The 17,278-nt window shown below is 60.5% G+C and overlaps 6 protein-coding genes across 6 annotated transcripts; 3 read left to right on the forward strand and 3 right to left on the reverse strand.

Moving 5' to 3' along the window:
- Nucleotides 1–661: 661 nt before the first annotated feature.
- THITE_2117183 (uncharacterized protein) lies at nucleotides 662–4,083 on the reverse strand. The gene is made up of 3 exons (XM_003654252.1): nucleotides 3,779–4,083; nucleotides 3,576–3,707; nucleotides 662–3,479 (listed from the first exon to the last, which is right to left on the reverse strand). The coding sequence occupies exons 1-3, from the start codon at nucleotides 3,800–3,802 to the stop codon at nucleotides 858–860; spliced, it is 2,778 nt and encodes a 925-aa protein (XP_003654300.1). The 5' UTR covers nucleotides 3,803–4,083; the 3' UTR covers nucleotides 662–857.
- A 141-nt stretch (nucleotides 4,084–4,224) lies between these two features.
- On the forward strand, nucleotides 4,225–5,924 carry THITE_2117186 (uncharacterized protein). Its single transcript, XM_003654253.1, has one exon. The coding sequence runs from the start codon at nucleotides 4,515–4,517 to the stop codon at nucleotides 5,808–5,810; it is 1,296 nt and encodes a 431-aa protein (XP_003654301.1). The 5' UTR covers nucleotides 4,225–4,514; the 3' UTR covers nucleotides 5,811–5,924.
- Nucleotides 5,925–8,044, reverse strand: THITE_2117187 (uncharacterized protein). Its single transcript, XM_003654254.1, has 4 exons — nucleotides 7,563–8,044; nucleotides 7,299–7,493; nucleotides 6,795–7,241; nucleotides 5,925–6,714 (listed from the first exon to the last, which is right to left on the reverse strand). The coding sequence occupies exons 1-4, from the start codon at nucleotides 7,910–7,912 to the stop codon at nucleotides 6,039–6,041; spliced, it is 1,668 nt and encodes a 555-aa protein (XP_003654302.1). The 5' UTR covers nucleotides 7,913–8,044; the 3' UTR covers nucleotides 5,925–6,038.
- A 338-nt stretch (nucleotides 8,045–8,382) lies between these two features.
- On the forward strand, nucleotides 8,383–11,309 carry THITE_2117189 (glycoside hydrolase family 5 protein). The gene is made up of 2 exons (XM_003654255.1): nucleotides 8,383–8,855; nucleotides 8,959–11,309. Exons 1-2 carry the CDS (start codon nucleotides 8,472–8,474, stop codon nucleotides 10,906–10,908), a joined length of 2,334 nt encoding a protein of 777 aa, XP_003654303.1. The 5' UTR covers nucleotides 8,383–8,471; the 3' UTR covers nucleotides 10,909–11,309.
- A 401-nt stretch (nucleotides 11,310–11,710) lies between these two features.
- Nucleotides 11,711–13,488, reverse strand: THITE_2051060 (uncharacterized protein; the record flags this gene model as incomplete). Its single annotated transcript, XM_003654256.1, has 4 exons — nucleotides 11,711–12,043; nucleotides 12,164–12,386; nucleotides 12,471–12,704; nucleotides 12,773–13,488. 4 exons carry the CDS (start codon nucleotides 13,486–13,488, stop codon nucleotides 11,711–11,713), a joined length of 1,506 nt encoding a protein of 501 aa, XP_003654304.1.
- Nucleotides 13,489–16,317: 2,829 nt separating this feature from the next.
- Nucleotides 16,318–17,030, forward strand: THITE_160376 (uncharacterized protein; the record flags this gene model as incomplete). Its single annotated transcript, XM_003654257.1, has 3 exons — nucleotides 16,318–16,683; nucleotides 16,710–16,958; nucleotides 17,019–17,030. The coding sequence occupies 3 exons, from the start codon at nucleotides 16,318–16,320 to the stop codon at nucleotides 17,028–17,030; spliced, it is 627 nt and encodes a 208-aa protein (XP_003654305.1).
- Between the last annotated feature and the right edge of the window lie 248 nt (nucleotides 17,031–17,278).

Consider the following 17,278-nt stretch of genomic DNA (forward strand, 5'->3'; position numbering starts at 1 on the left):
TCGGCCGCGTGAGCTGAGGCCGAGGGATGGACGGGGACGGGAGTATTGCTGATTGCACTCGGGGAATGCTTGCATGCTCGGTTTAGGTGCTTAAGGCATGCTCGGTTTTCAGGATCCGGACACCGGAATCTCATCTGGCCCGGGCGCGGCATGGGGGGCCACAGGTTCGTTGGTGGTTGGTGGTTATGTAGCCGTGAATTCTCATTTTCTCAACCAGGACTGGCCTATTCTGTTATTGACATCGCGAACATCCCAGTGTGCTGGGCGGTGCGTGTATGGGGTAGGTAGGTAGGGATTTCGCTCCCATGAACAAGACCCACCGCCCGTGCTTCACAGCGGTTGTGTCGTGTAGGACCGTCCACTGGGACGAGGCCGCGGCTGCGAGTGCTTCGTCGACACCGGGATAAGTAGGTATGTATCCATGGCACGGCTGTCCTACATACATTGCTCATTGCCGTGTTATTAATACTGATATATTAGCAGAATCTACCCCGATGGTGCAAGCCGTACAAACACTAGCCGCGGTGCTCCGCCCCCGTAAACGCCTAGCAACCCCCCCGAACTCAAATGGAAGCCATATGTGTACCCAGTATCCATCACGTTGGCGAGTTATGCCCCCGAACACAAGCCTGCCCTATTCCCCATAGCCAGTCGCCAGCCCATCTCTGGTGAACATTGTCCTTGCTAACCGGAAAACACGACCCAGGCCATATAAACCTCCGCTAGGTATGGTATCATCCCAACCAATCCCTCCTGCAAAGCAGACAAACCGAGCAAGCAAAAACCCAACCAGGCAAGGTAGGTAGGTTGAGCCCCTTGTTGCAACTGCGCAAGTTTCATGCAAACAAGCGAACGAACTACAGGGCCTTGATGCTCTGGAAGAAGGGATTGGCGAGCAGCTTCTCGTCGGCGGCGACCAGCTGCCTCAGGCGGGCGACGACGTCGGCGCCGGACAGGGCGCCGGCGCGGACCTCGTCCTTCCAGCGGACGAGCAGGTCCTTGAGCAGGGCGCTGCCCTCCTCGACGTCGCGCTTGCTGTAGTCCGCGGCGGCGTCGCCGTCGTGCTTGTTGCTCGAGGTGAAGTCCTCGAGCTCGTCGGCCTTGCGCTTGGCCATGCGCACCACCTTGTCCGGGAAGCGCACCAGCTCGGCCACGTGGATGCCGAAGCTCTGGTCGCACACGCCCGGCTCGACCTTGTACAGGAGGGTGACTTCGCGGCGGGCTTTGCTTTTGCTGTCGGCGCCGCCGATGTGGGCGGTGACGTGCAGGTTGCGCACCTGCGGGTACTGGTCGGCCAGGGCGGTCAGCTCGTGGAAGTGGGTGGCAAAGAGGGCGAAGCAGCCGATCTCCTTGACGATGTGCTCCGAGATGGCCCAGGCGAGGCCGAAGCCGTCGTAGGTCGACGTGCCGCGGCCCAGCTCGTCGATGATGATCAGGCTCTCGGCCGTCGCCGACTTGAGGATGTTGGCCGTCTCGAGCATCTCGGCCATGAAGGTCGACACGCCCTTGAGCTGGCTGTCGCTGGCGCCCACGCGCGCCAGGATGCTGTCGAAGATGGTCAGCTCGGCCTCGGAGCACGGCACGAAGCAGCCGATCTGGGCCATCAGCGCGATCACGCCGATCTGGCGGATGTAGGTCGACTTGCCGCCCATGTTGGGCCCCGTGATGATGAGGAAGGACGATTTGTCCCGCGTCAGCTCGACGTCGTTGGTGATGAACTGGACGTCGTCTTGCATCTCCATGCAGGGGTGGCGGGCCTCGCGGAGGATCGTCTGACCCTCGCCGCGCGGGTGGATCTTGGGCCGGACGTACGAGATGGGGGCGTGGACGGAGCAGTGTGCGAAGGCAACGATCACGTCTAGGTGCGCGAGCACGCCGGCGAGCCGCTCAAGCACGGGGCTGTACGAGGCAGCCACGCTGACGACTTCGTTCACCAGGCCACTCTGGGTCCTGTTGTAGTTCTGAGAGAGCTGGTCGAACTCGCGCCGGTATCCTTGGAGCGTCTTCGTCGTGAAGTAGACGCCGTTCTTCTGCGTCGAGCACTCGAGGTACCTGGACTTGTTGCGGATGCACCCGGCTTCCGTCCGGGTCAAGCGCATGCACCAGCCGTGCACCTTGTGGTTCTCGAGGAAAATCTTCTTGTCCCTCTCCTGGCCGAGGTCGTAGGCCGCGTCGGCAAATTCCCTGTCCATGTCCGACCGCAGCTTGTCGAGTTTCCTGCGGATGATGCGCAAGCTGTCGTCGAACTCGGGCTTGATGATGAACTCGTGGTTGTCTAATGCGTCGAGATCGACAGTTGTCTCAACCATCTCCTGTAGCTTGGCTAAGCTGTCGGACAGCTCGCGGAGCTTGTTGGTGTAGGCCTCATCCAGGGCGTCCCGGTAGGCTTCGTCCATCACGCCCTCGAGCGTGCCGAGGAAGGCCGGCAGGCGGATGACGACCTGGTAAGCTCTGACGACGTCCTCCAGGTTCGCCTTGCCCCGCTGGAACCGCTTCGCCAGGCGGTAGAGGTCAGGAATGGACCTCAGATGCTCCTCCTGCATCGTCTGGCGCAGCTCTGTGTCATTCACAAACGCCTCAACAAGCTGCTGGCGCTTCTCGATCTCGTCCTTGTCCATCAGCGGCTGCTTGAGCCACTGCGCCAACAGCCTGCTTCCGACAGGCGTCTTGCAGTGATTCAGCAGTCCAAACAAGCTCATGGTCTTGGCGCCGTCCCTCACGCCGGGCATCAGGTTGAGCGCCTTGAGGGCGGCGGCGTCCAGCTTCATGAACTGGGCTAGGTCGTGTTGGTAGAGCTGGTACTGGCCAAAATTGGACGGGTCGTGCAGGACGCCGAGGTACTTGATGAGTGCGGATGCTGAGCCCATGGCGAGCTTCAGATCGGTCTGCGGCAGCAGGGTGGCAGACCTCTCGTCCTTCAGCAGCCTCGCGAGATCTTGCTCGATGTCCTTGGTGCCGAAGTCGGCCACCGGCCTCTCCGAGATGGCGATGCCGCAGCTGTCGATGATCTGCCTCAGCTTCGCCAGCTCGGGGTCCCTGTCCCTGTCCGCCTTCTCTACCTGGACGAGGCACTCCTTGACGCCGAGCTGGATCAGCAGGGCCTCGAAGTTGGAATAGAGGTCGTTGTCGAGGAACTCGCTGACGCCGAGTTCCCGAACGCTCGCATCGGCGAAGCACACGCCCACGGCCCTCGCCTCGGAGGCCTTGGCGGATATCTTGACGGCGAGGATGACGGGGGCAGCCTCTGCCAGGCTGCCCAGATCGTCCTCAACGTCTTGCAAGTTGCCGGGGGATGCCTGCTTGACAATCTTCCAGTTCATGCGGCCGTTGGGGCTCGCATAGATCTCGACCCGCTTGCCAAGCTTGTACAGGGCTTCGCGCAGGAACTGGCGGAAGACGGTCACGGTCATGGTGACGGACGGGAGGCCGGTGTGGTCATTCCGCCCGAGCTGGCGCACGACCGAGGTCGTCTTGTATACCTATTCATCCGGAGCGAATCAGAAACAGAGCCCGACGCAGGAGCGGGAGTGGGACGGGGACGGGGACCGGAAGGGGGAGCCAAGGGCGAGACGGACCGTTCGCGCAATGAAGTTCGCGTTGTCGCCATGGGCCGTGTACCAGTCGCCGCGGTCAAAGATGCGAATGACGTCCTCGTCGACGCGCGGAAGAGACTTGAAGAAGCGGATGAAGCCATGTTCGTCGTCGACCTGTCAGTCCGGGGTTTGATGTCTGGTCAGCAACTTTCGAAGAGTTGAGGCTCGATGGCCAAAAAACAGACCTTCAGTTCCGGTCGGGACGCCATCCTCAGTCTTCAGATGATTCCTGCCTGCTGATCGATTCAAATTGATGGACTGTCTGGAATGGGCTCTATGGCGGCATCGTCCACGGCCGATGGAGTTGTGGGCGGATCTGGGACTGTGTGATGCTGAGCAACAACCAGGAAGACGGGCAGGTTCGAGGTCCAGTACGGATTACAGATGTGTATCCGCACAGAAGGGCTTGGGAGACGCGACACTGCATTCAAGTCTAGGCTGAGCGACGCGTCTGGACGTGTTCTAGGGCGGCTTGGCATTAATTAAGGTACCGTAGCTAACAAGTAACGCTCTGCCAGCAGTCAAACGAGGTAATCTCACAGTGCGGAATAGAAAGAGAATTCCCCACTACGATAAAGTTACGCCTTGGCCGCTACCTCTCCCGATGACTCCTCTGCTGGCCCAGAGGCATGTCGGTGTAAGAACGAACAACACCGATCCAAGGTGACATGAATGTACGGATATCGGCACTGCAGCAGCAACCGAAATTGCTTGGTGAAGCTCGCCGCTGCAAGGCGCTGGCTCTGTGGTCGAGTCACTCTTGCTCGCGGCAGAGCACAGTCAAACTATCCGTCCCAGGCCGTCGGTCGTGGTGGGGTGTTCTGCCACCCTCCGGCCTGCAAAATTATCGAGCTGCAGCGGGGCATCGTTAATCGATCTGCCGTCTCCCCGCCGACCACCGCTCCTTGTTGCCGTCAAAACATGACGACCGAAGCTTTGCAGCACGCTGCAGCGGAAGTCGATATGGTGGATCCGCCACCGCCCTCTACGGCCAGTTCTGCACCGGCCGCCAATGGCAAGCGCAAGGCCGAGACGGAGCTCGAGAGACCAGCAACGAAGCCCTCGCCTGCGCCGGGCAACAGCGACCAGGACCCGACAGCGAGCGATGCGGCCACGGTCGACTCCGCGAGCCAGCCGCTGTCCAAGAACCAGCTCAAGCGGCTGAGGCGCCAGCAGCAGTGGGAGCAGTACAAGGCGGAGCGGCGCGCGAAGCGCAAGGACAAGCGCCACGAGCGCCAGGCCCGGAAGCGCGCCGAGAGGGAAGCCAAGATCGCCGAGGCCGAGGCCGCCGGCATAGACCCCGCCACCGTGCTGCAGCCAAAGGAGCCGTGGAGGCACCGGCCGGTGCCCGTCGCCTTCATCATCGACTGCGACTTTGAGCAGTACATGCGCGAGCAGGAGATCGTGTCGCTGTCCAGCCAGATCGTGCGCTCCTACGCCATGAACCGCAAGGCCCGGTACCACGCGAGCTTGCATTTGAGCTCGTGGAAGGGCAAGCTCAGGGAGCGCTTCGAGACGGTCCTCAAGAACGCGCACCGGAACTGGAAGAACGTCGGCTTCCACGAGGGCGACTTCCGCGAGGCTGCGCGGCTTGCCCGCGAGCAGATGGCTGGGCCGAACGGGGGCGAGGCAATCGAAATAATCAAGCCGCGCAGCGAAAGCCGGCAGGGCGAACCGTCCCGCGCTGGCACTGAGAACACGACCCCCACCGTCGATGCCGAGCCCGAGGGCGAAGACGTCGACCGGACCATCGTCTATCTCACCTCGGAATCGCCGTACACCCTGGACCGGCTGGAAGCCAACACCAGCTACGTCATTGGCGGGCTCGTCGACAGGAACAGGGAAAAGGGCCTCTGCTACAAGCGGGCGAGAGAGTACAAGGTGCGGACAGCCAAGCTGCCGATCGGCGAGTACATGGCGATGCAGAGCCGCTATGTCCTGACCACCAACCAAGTGGTCGAGATCATGGCCAAGTGGCTAGAGTGCGGCGACTGGGGGAAGGCCTTTATGGACGTGATCCCGAAACGCAAGGGCGGGACTTTGAAGGACAAGACACCAGTTGGCGCAGCGGAGGACAAGGACGGCGAGGGCGAGGATGATGACGAGGACGAGGACGACGGCGTGAGGGACGCTACGCCGGAGGGCCAGACGCCTTCAGAGGACAAGATAGAGCTTTCATCAGAACCTGCTGCTCAGCGGCAGGGTATATCCCAATGACATACAAAGCGGGCGGAGTAGTCCAGAGTGAAAACGGATGCCCCTGATATGCCGCCATCTAGACGAAGAGACCGATACATAATCCCAAACCAAATGTGCCGGGCTCATGAACAACCCGCTGCATTTCCCCAAGTGACCGTCGGCATGACCGTAACACCCGCGAATCGCGGTATCCCATCCAGAGCCAGAGACGGAGCCGAGCCGGTAAACTACCCGTCTCGGACGAAACTAGAACTCCAGCGACTCCACCTTCACCTGGACCCCCTCCTCCTCGCGCTCCCTCTTGACCGCGGCCTCCTTCTCGTCCTTCATCAGCGCCGTCACAAACGACCTGAAATACTCAATATACGGCTTCAGGCTTGTCTTCTCCCAGTCCTGCACAGGCTTCACATCCAGGCCGCCGCCATCCGCCATCACCCCTTCCGCACCGCCGCCGCCGCCGCCGCCGCCCCACGCGTCGATCTCTCGGACGAGGTCCTGCAGCGTAGGCACGGCAAGCGGGTCGAAGGCGTCGAGGCGGGCGCGGTCGATGGGCACGCAGACGCGGCCGGTGCCCGGGTGCACGACGAAGGGGCTCTTGAGCAGGTGCTTGAGCTGCTGGGTGACCTTGGCGTCGAGGCGCGGGTAGGTGTGCTCGAGCACGACGTCCTGCTTGGCGTCGAGCAGGTCGCGCGGGTCGAGCGCGGCCGAGGACGCGCCGCTCTGCGCCAGCGCGTCGATGTCGGCCCACTTGGCCGCCGAGCTGCGCCCCGGCGAGGCCTCCCACTTGCTGCGCAGCGCCGCCCGCAGCGACGGGTCCGGGATCTGCTGCAGCAGCGCCTCGGCTTTCTCGGCCGTCCTCCACGGGTCTTGCACCTCCAGCACGTCTTGCTGGAAGTGGTCTTTGAGGAGGTCTAGGCTTCGTCTGGGAGGTTTGTTTTTGCGTGGTTAAGTTGTATAATTCGGTGGCTTTTTTCTATGGGAGAATAGGGAAGAAAAACTTACGACAGGTGGGGATGCAGCGGCCGACGGAGATTAACCTTCTTGCCGCCTTGCGTGCCGCCAGTGACGACCTCTAAGTAGCCCGTGATCGCCTTTCTCTGTTGGTCGTCCAGAGTCCTGGCCTTCTTGTCGCAGACCCAGGCATGGACGCCGCGGCGGCCGGAAAACACCCACAGGATGTGCTGGAAGCCAAAGTCCTCCCGGAGCGCGGCCTCGAGCACCTTGATGGCCATGGTGATAAACCTCCAGCACTTGTGGCAGATGTTGGCCTTGTCGCAGCACGTCCGAATATCGTCGTAGTCTGTCAAATCGATGTCGAAGCACAACTCCTTGGCCAGGGCCTGGAATGCGGTTGAATTGCGGAAGGTCTTGTGGTCTCTCGGGTCTGCCGTGTAGACAGGGCCGATTTCTATCCGCCTCGGCATGAGGCGCAACACATCTTTCCGGAATCTAATCCCGTGATAATATTAGCGCGCGAATTAGCAGCCAGGAAAGGGGCACCCTGACAAGTCCGAGGTCATGTAGGACTGGTATCGCATGACGGCATCATTGTGCAGCCACAAGCTGAACTCGCGGTGCTTGAAGTCGTTCGTCGGCACCGGGCTGTGGTTCAGCCATTGGAACATGTACCGCCAGGGAAAACATCGTTGGTAGTACGTGCGAAGAAGCTCGAAGGCAGCAGCGTCGTCGGCAGTGGCCGCTCTGGTTCAGCGTTAGGATGAGCACGGCACCCGGGGGGAAGGACGGGGGGCTGGTTGACCCGACGCTTACCCTTGGTCCTCGACTTTCAAGGCGTTGCTGGAGCTTGGGAATTCCTCGTCTTCTGAGTCCTCGCCGTCAAACAAGTCCTCGAGTTTGACGCCTGGCCTCTGCTCCTGCGTGATCTCGACCATGTCGTCGTCTGCCTCCTCTGCCCCCGCCTGCGCCTGCGCCGAAGGGGGCTCGGCCCCTGGGATGTGCTCTTCTACCACGCCTTGTACTCCATCGGCCTCGGCCATGATGACATCTTCCTCCTCCGCCGAGCTACTGGCGGCCGCAGCAGCGGGGTCCTCCTCCAACCGTGCGGTTGATTCAGGGGCGGTGTCGTCTTCAGCGGCGACCGGGGGGTCGGAATGCGGCATTGCTGCGTGTTGGACCGTTGAACTCGGATTTCACAGCAATCACACAAAAAAGAGCACGGCGGGGTAAGATCGATGTTGCCTGTAGAGGATGTTGCCGCTCTGTTCCCCTGGTGTTGACTGTCGAATTTCGATGTCAAGCCTGCGGGACGCGCTAGGAGGGGCCGCACCGCGTCGCGCGTAAAGTGGTTTGGACGCGTCGCTCACCGTCTCCACTGTTAGGTAGTAACTGTCGAATGGAGGTACACTAACCCCAACCCTTGATCCCCGCAAACCGTGGCATGCCCCTCGCTAAGTGTACACTAGGTGCCCAAGGACCCCCTGGTCCAACCCACCCGACGTCATTGGGGCGGCACTTCAACACTGAGTTGGGGCGGTTAGCGCAGAGATGGTCAACCGTTGGTGGGCCACAGTGGGCCACCACAGCAGCCTGCAGCGGGTGCCAACCTTCCTGGCCGGATCACACGCACCATCGCCGAGGTTCCGATCTGTGTTGCCCGCCTTCGTCCCACGTCGGCTCCCCCGCTTGCACAACACAGAATCCCTGCCGGGCTCTCGGACCATGACCGGCCTCCGTCTCATCATCGAGGATGGCAAGTTCTGCGACGGGCACGGCAGGCAGGTCGTTCTGCGCGGCATCAACGTCGCCGGCGAAGCCAAGTACCCGAGCAGGCCCCATCAGCCGTCGCACGTGCCCGACGACTTCTTCGACGGCGACAACGTCAGCTTCGTCGGCAGGCCCTTCCCCAGCCACGAGGCCCACCTCCATTTCTCCCGCCTGAAGCGCTACGGCTACAACACCATCCGCTATGTCTTCACCTGGGAGGCCATCGAGGCCGCCGGCCCGGGCATCTACGACGAGGCCTGGATCGCCGAGACGATCGAGGTGCTGCGCGCCGCGAAGCGCTACGGCTTCTACATCTTCATGGATCCTCACCAGGACGTGGTGCGTAGGCGCATTTTCTGTCTAGCCTGTCCTTCTCCGTGTGCTGTGCTCCGTGACCGCGGTTGGAATAAACTTGGGCTGACCGGTTTTGGATGCGCTCCAGTGGTCTCGCTTCTCAGGGGGCTCGGGTGCTCCCATGTGGACGCTCTACGCGGCCGGCCTCAACCCGCAGAGCTTTGCGGCGACGGAGGCTGCTATCGTCCACAACACGTACCCGGAGCCCGACAAGTTCCCCAAGATGATCTGGTCCACAAACTACTACCGCCTTGCCGCCGCTACCATGTTCACGCTGTTCTTTGCCGGCAGGGACTTTGCGCCCAAGTGCATCCTGGACGGGATGAACATCCAAGACTATCTGCAGGGGCATTTCCTGCGGGCTTGCGCCCACCTCGCGCGGCGCATCCACGAAGCCGGGGACATCGAGAACGACGTCGTGTTCGGCTGGGAGACCTTGAACGAGCCAAACAAGGGCATGATCGGCTACGAGGACATCAGTGTCATACCGAAAGAGCAGGCGCTGAAGAAAGGCACCTGCCCGACGATATGGCAGGCCATGCTTCTGGGGTCCGGTCGCGCCGTCGAGGTCGAGACGTGGGACATGGGCGGGCTAGGTCCGTACAAGGTCGGGCGCACGCTGGTCGACCCCCACGGCGAGGTTGCCTGGCTGCCGGCCGGCTACGACGAGTCGCGCTACGGCTATAAGAGGGATCCCGGGTGGAAGCTCGGGGAGTGCCTCTGGGCACAGCACGGCGTTTGGGATCCATCCACCGACACGCTTCTCAGGAAGGACTATTTCCGAAAGCACCCGACTACTGGTGACACCATCGACTACCCCTACTTCACCAACACGTATTTCATGGACTTCTACCGGAAATTCCGCGACGCGATCCGGGCGCATCACGCGGATGCGATCATGCTGCTGCAGGGACCCACGATGGAGCTGCCGCCGTTGATCAAGGGCACTCCAGACGGCGACGATCCTCGGCTGGTTTACGCTCCGCATTGGTATGACGGCATCACGCTGATGACCAAGAAGTGGAACAGGAATTGGAACGTCGATGTGATAGGCGTGCTCCGCGGGAGGTACTGGCACCCGGCCTTCGCCATCAAGCTGGGCGAGACGGCCATCCGCAACTGCTTCCGGGACCAGCACGCGGCCATGAGGAAGGAGGGCCTCGACCGCATGGGGAACCACCCGTGCGTGATGACAGAGTTCGGCATCCCGTACGACATGGACGACAAGTATGCCTACCGGACGGGCGACTACTCGAGTCAGTCGGCTGCTATGGACGCCAACCACTTCGCAGTGGAAGCCGCCGGCTTAGAAGGCTATACCCTGTGGCTATACATGGCCACGAACGACCACGAAAGGGGGGACCAGTGGAACGGCGAGGACCTTTCCATCTTCTCCATCGACGACAAGCTGCTACCTCTTTCGGCGCTTCCTCGGAGTCCCGGCATCGACGGCGCCTCAACGACCGCTCTGCGCTCCTCCGTGCCGAGGAAGGAGCTGGACGACGACGACAGCGTCACGCCGGCCAACCTCAAGCGCTCCCTCACCAACCCCTCCATCTCGTCCGAGGCCACGTCCCGGCAGCCGGAGCTGACCGCCTGCCCGGGGTACCGGGCCGCGGAGGCGTACGTGCGGCCGGCCCCGACCACGGTCGCGGGCGTCATCGCCAGCTACGGCTTCGACCTGCGGCAGTGCGTCTTCACGCTGGCGCTCACGGCGCCGCGCGCCGCCGACCCGCTCGCCCCGACCGTCGTCTTCCTCCCCGAGTACCACTTCCCCCGCGACGCGTGCGTCGTCGAGGCCAGCTCGGGAAAGTGGGAGATCAGCTGCGACGAGGACGAGGCCGTGCTCGTCCAGCGCCTGCGCTGGTGGCACGGCCCCGGCGAGCAGACCCTGCGCGTCTCGGGCGTCGTCAGGAAGCTGCTTGCCGCTGAGGCTGTGGGGGGTGGTGCTGCCGCCGCCGGTGCCGCCGTCGCCGAGGACGCTGGATACTACGAACAGTGTAACCAGGGGGCGTGGAGCAATTGTGCTCTTATGTGATTGCAATGGGGGCGGCTCGACCGAGACGGTGCGTGGGTTTTCTGGGCTAGGGAGCGACTTTTTTCCTTTACGCTTTGCATATTTCTTGGTTTACCTGCAGCATATTTTGGCCGGCGGTCGGGAAGGACTTGGCGTTTGGTTCGCAGCGGGATATAGTTTTATAACGAGCGAGGGCCGGACCGGTCATGGAAGGATATGCCACGACTCAAGGGGCCGATTCGCTGCCCAATGGACTCCGGCGCTACGCAATACTTTGCCTTGGAAAGAAAAACGTTGGTATCATGCTATATTGACGGATTCCATGCTCTGTTACACTGTGACTCAGCAAGGCTAGCTTGCCTGTTATAGAGGGTAGTATCCCAGCGTGAGGGCATGCGTATGTACATCCGAGTAGTCAGGACGCTATGTGCTGTACTGGAAGCAGTGAACTGTGATGAGGTTTCTCGATTGTATTTCTCGAATCAAGCTGTTCGACTGTGTGAGGTGAGCTGAGCGAGCCGCAGCCAGAATCGTTTAGAAGTTGCAGGCGGCCGGGAATCGTCGCTTAAGTTCCCAATGCTTCCGAAGTTTTATCAGCTAAAGTGGTCGCATGGTAGCGTGGTAATCCTCTATATCGGAGCACGCAATCATAATCTATAGAATTAGAGAGGTCTAACGTTTTTAGCGTCTAGGTGTACTTTAACCGCTGCCCGAGAGGGGATATGGATAGTCGGATGCCGGGACCCCGTTCATCATATGCAAAATAATCGGGGCCATCGAATGTCCTCCGTCTATGATCTAGTAGCTACCGTTCACTGGACTCCTAATCCCGCTTCACGCCGATGACGCCGACCTTGCGCAGGCCCAGCGCGGACACGAAGCAGACGGCGACCATGCAGCCGAACATGAGCCAGAAGGCGGCCCGGTAGCCTTTCATCAAGGCGTCCGGGGAAGACTTATCGGCGGAAGACGACGCGACGTTGCTGGTCACGGACGAGGCGACGACCTGGGCCACGCTCAGGCCAACGGCGGCGCCGAGCTGAGCGCACGTGTTGAAGACGGCGCCGCCGAGGGCCTGCATGTGCTTGGGATAGACGTCCGAGATGATGAGCAGGCCGACGGTGAAGAGCATGTCGCAGCTGATGGGGGAGAGGATCTAGTTGGGGTGGTGAAATTCAGTATGAGCCAGAAGTTCTCATGTGTATGTGCGCGTGTGTGTGTGTGTGTGCGACAGGTTGGTATGATATGTGCGGCAAGCTTGGAAAGGCTTTCTCACCTGCCCGAAGAAGGCGTTTTCCCAGTACACCTGATCGGTCCGGATGAAGGCCATCAGAAGCGGGGCGGTGGCACTCAGGGCCGACGAGATCAGCACGGTCCACAACACCGGCATGCGGTTAACGAAGATGCCGGTCAGGATACTGGTGAGCACGCCGGCGAGGAGAGACGGTAGAACGCGTATTGACGCTCCGAGAGCCGAGATGCCTTGGACCTGTTGGAAGCTGGGTGTGCGTGGCCGCGGGAGGAAGCGGAGAGCGTGTGTCAGTGGCGACGGCTTGTGTCCAAAATGCACGATGGGCACTCACAAAAGACTGCTGTACAGCTCCATGCAGTTAGTGATCGCGTTGGTGAGGAGGATTAAGATGCAGCTGCTAGTGAAGACACGGCTGCGCCACAGCGAGTTGGGGATCAGTGCAGTGCGATTGTTCTTGGACTGGTAGTGCATCCATGCGGCAAATGCCGGAATCGAGAAGCCGCTGATGACCAGCAAGACGATGCTAGGGGCCTGATGGATGTTGTTGATGTCGGACGACATGGATCTGACGCAGGGTCAATCTCGTGTCCCGAGTAGGAGGCCAGAATAGCAGGCAATCAGATAGGTACTTACGCCAAAACGTACGACAACATGGCCAGTCCCGTGCTCGCAAACAGCAAGCCGACCCAGTCTATGTGCAAGGCGAGCCGCCTCCAGACGGGCTGGTCGGCTTCGGGCCGCCGGGGATCCGGAGGCAGAGCCCAGATGGAGAGGAGAAACAAGGCCAGACTGGCGGCGGCTGCGAGGTAGAAGGCCGGCCGCCACCCAATGGTGTCGGTAAGCACGCCGGCCAGGACGAGGCCAACGCCGAAGCCGAGCGGCTGGCTGAAGCCCAAACAGGCAAAGCCCATGTTGCGAGGCCGTCCCTCCTCGAGACTGCTGGATATGATGGAGATGGACGAAGGGCTGATGATGGCGTTGGTGACGCCCTGAAGGGCACGGAAAGCGATAAGCTCACCGCCGGTCCGGGCCAGGCCGCAGCCCAAAGTGAACGCGGCAGCAAGGAGAGAGCCGACGAGTTGGACGCGTTTGGCACCGGCAGCGTCGGCAATGGAGCCGGCCAGCAGCAGGCACGATCCGGCCGTCAAGTAGTAGCTGGATGAGGGCCAGACGAGGAGGCCTTCATCCAGGCCCAGGCCGGACTGCATGGCGGGCAGGGCGACGACGACGATGCCGTTGCAGAAGCTGCTGAAGAACATCAGGCCGCATAGCTGGACGGTGACAATGACAGCCCGGAACCTCGGGAGGAGGACAGTCGTCGTTGTTGTCGTTGTCGTTGTCGTCGTCATCCCGCCACCACCACCACCACCACCAGCAACAGCCGCCGCCGACGCTTCAATTGGCACTGCGGGCACATGGCTTGATTTTGGCGATGTGAGGATCCGTGTCACTGGGGTTGCATCAAGCGTCTGCAACTCGGTGGCCGTCTGTGTTGCCATGGCTGATGGAGGGGAGCCTTGGGGGGAGGGGAGAGGGGAGAGGGGAGAGGAAGGGGGGGAAGTGAGGGGCGTGGGAGGGTGAGGGGAAGACGGAGGGAGATGTGGAAGTGGATGTGAATGCTTCGCGACCGCGGTGTCGTCGTCGCCAGATCAAGGCGAGCGTGTGTGTGACTTGAAAGGGCGGCTGTCATCGGGATCATGGGCCGAATTGCGGGACAGGTCGATAGTGCCTCCACAAGCAAAACCCGACTGCGCCAAACACCATCACTCTGGTACCTCAACAGTCTCCCTTAACAAGGTACCTTACATATGTTGTGGCAAAAATGAAGTCGGACAACCTCGAACAGGATGGATAGGTAGGTAGGTAGGCACTAAAAAGGTTTCCGGGCCAGCAGGCCCCCAAAAGCAAAGGAATTCGTCCAGACTCCCAGGTTTGCTCTGCTCAGCTACCCGAGGGCCCCGTTGGTGATTTTGCAGATGTGGGTGGCCAGGTCCCTCCTGCCGATCGCGGCCTCGGGAGCTTTCGGCGCAGGCACAGTGCAATTCCGCATCCCGCGTGTCCGTACGCCAGAAAACTTACCTACGCATTACACGTAACTAACGCGAAAGGGGACGGATATCTCGTAGCGCACGGCCATCGCCGAAGTATGCCCCCACTGCTTTGCTCAAGGTCCGTGCTAACCGCGTCTCGATACCTACATACGCTTCTGCAATGTCTCCACACCGACGTGCAGGGGGTAGATGCCGTCACGCTCAACCTACGACACATACGCGCTCGCACGAGGCCCTCCTGCTTTTGCTCCCGCGCTTCCGCCTGCTCGACAGCCTCGTTGAGAGGCTCCGAGGAGGAGGGAGAGGGGGAGCGGGAGGCGATCAGCCAATGCCCGAGCCGGCCCGAGTCGACATGACCGGCTGCACTAGCTTCAACACGAGCTGAACCTCTTGCAGATTCTGCATTCGGCATGTTGGATCTGTTCCCGCGGCCTGGCCCGGGACGAGGCCGTTGCTCACCGGCTCCCGGGTCTCGTCGCCGAGCTCGACGTGCTGGTGAGCTACCAGCCGGTCCGCTTCCGGGGCGGCCGGTCCGAGAACGACTTTGTCCGCGCCCTTGGCCTGGCTGTATTTCAGCTGCTCGCTGAGCTGCGTTGCCATGGCGCCGTGTCCACCGGTAGTTTACCCTGAAATGGATCCCATATCGCTTGGCGGAACGTCTTGTATCCATACTAGTTTGTAAATAGGTATCTTTACTGATTATCTTGACCCAAGTCAGTCTGTAGGCGAAAGCAGACCTAGTTCTATTGAAATACGATCTACGTCGACGGTCGGCCAGCGATGCTGTTACCTAGCTGTTGTTCTACTGATTAGTCCCATTTCACGTCGCCGCCGTTGAGTGACCGTGTTTGACTGATTTCGTTGTCTAAACAAGCGAGACTCTGGGTCTAGAGCCCCGACGCTGCTGGTGGCTGTTCTAAGACGCGGACAGGTCGGGACGCAACCCGGCAACTAGCACGGACCGCCCACTGTCAATCCCCCACAGCTTGAGTCAGACGCTCACATGTTGTAGAACGTCGTCTTGTCCGACAGTTAGGTCTTAGTTGAGCTCCGGGGCTGCCGTTGCTTTGGGGGCTGTATTGATTCCAAGGCCGAGCCACATCTTTTTGGCCCCCTTGCCTTGTAACGTTCACCCAGACAATCGGCCACGAGCACGCCCGTTCCCCTCCCAATGGGGGGACTCGCAGCAGCAGCCTTGAAGCCCCCCGGTGCATCCAAAGGCCTTTTATTGGTCTTGCGTCATCAGGCTCTTGTCTGGGGATCTAACTACCTCTCGCCCCTCGTGTGGACGACCCATTAAGGCCGGGTCTTTGGGATGGCTGCCCTCCTTGAAGCACTCCTTTTTAAGTTGATTACCTGCTCTTCCCGGTGATATTCGGCGAGCAATCCTCTCCGAGTCGCGTTGCGCTGAAGGATCAACTTACCTCTACGGTATACTGCCCGAGTTCTCCGACCCCGGCGATGAGGGATGTAAGACGCGCGGGGGGTCATCTGGCCGCCTGGCGGTGAAAACCTATGAACGGTTGAACAATGAGGGCTGGTGTTATGATGTTCTATGTGGTGGCCTGACCGAGCCGCAGAGTGAGTGAGCCGTTGGGGCAATCTCCTCTCGGGAAATTCAAACGTGTCAGCGTGGATACAGTTAGTTAATAGTAGGCAGTGGGGGCACGGGGGGCTAGTAGCGGACTCAGTGTCGTTATGCGGGAAATCGTTCATGACACCGAGAGCGTTTGTCTGGTCGGAGGGAAGCGTCTGGCACCCTGCTTCACATCTCACCTGATTAGCCCTTTCCTCTTCTGTTTTCGGTCTCTATATATTTTACCCTCTGTGGACCTGAAGTTCAGTTGCTTTGCCACATTCCGGTCACACAGTCCATCAGATCGAGGCTTCCCTTACGTTCCAGGATGCCAGGTTCTAGCTAGCTGATGCTATGGCGTCGTTCCCAGACCCCGTCCTTCCTGTTGTCGTTGTTCTGGTTATTCTCGTTTACCGCTTCTACGTATGAAATAGGCCCCCATCTCCCGGCGGCAGCCTCCAAGAAGATGGCCGGGACCGCGCTTCGGAGGACAAGCCGAAGGGCAGAGACTCGAGGCCAAGAAGCGGAAGAACCTAAACGCTTTCGAAGACATGTACTACAGGGTGCAGAACTTGGAGGATTTCCCCGAGGCGTTGACGCCAGCCCGGGCCATGCTGCAGTCGCTCCTGGCACAGGAATTGTTGATGGCGCGCGACAAAGCCTCGCCATTCAACGTCCTAGACATCGAGGAGTTCGATCCGGCACGGCTGCGGAAGCCCATGGAGGCTAAGTACGCCCACGTCAGGCACGAGTTCGAATCGTACGTCCAACGGAGACAGGCTGGTGGCGGGCCAGAACTGTTCAAGACGTTCGAGGAAGCCTGCCAGTTCCTCAAGAGCAGCGCGCCCTGGAACTACGTCGACGGGGCGTGGCTCGCCCGCTTCCACCAGATTACAACCCGGTTCGCGCTCCGGGACGTGACCAAGGACACGACACGTGGCAGATCTTCTCGGAGGAACTCGGCGACGGCGATCTGGAGAAGAACCACGTGGTCCTGTACGGAGGCCTCCTGCGGAGCATTGGCGTCAACCTCCCCGACGGCGACTCGGCCGACTTCATCGACCCGCGGGACGGCATGGAAGACAGAAGACCTTCAGCCGGCACCGGCGCGACGTCGCCGATGACGAAACGGAGAGTTTGTCTCGCCTACTCTGGTGGTCTGGACACAAGTTGCATCTTGAAGTACTTGCTGGTGCGTCCAGCCACTTGAGGGTACGTTACTGTTCTCCGCTGACTGTCGACCAGGAAGCAGGTAATGAGGTGATCGTTGGAGGGAAGAAAATAAACCGGCATCCATCATAACATTAGTTAGTGGTGGTTTCAAAAGACACTAGAATCTCCCTGCCCAGTGAATACAAAGAGTGAGCATCGGGCCTGAATTCTGCGTCCCCGGCGTGTCAACTTTTTAGGGAATGAAAGGGAGAAAAGGCGGCAGCGAAATTGGTCAAACTCGGCAACCGGAAGAGGGAGAATTTGGGCGTGTATTCCGTCGTAGGGCACGTGGACCGTGAT

The sequence above is a fragment of the Thermothielavioides terrestris genome, chromosome 3 (genome assembly GCF_000226115.1).
Source record: "Thermothielavioides terrestris NRRL 8126 chromosome 3, complete sequence".
Taxonomy (NCBI): Eukaryota; Fungi; Ascomycota; class Sordariomycetes; order Sordariales; family Chaetomiaceae; genus Thermothielavioides; species Thermothielavioides terrestris.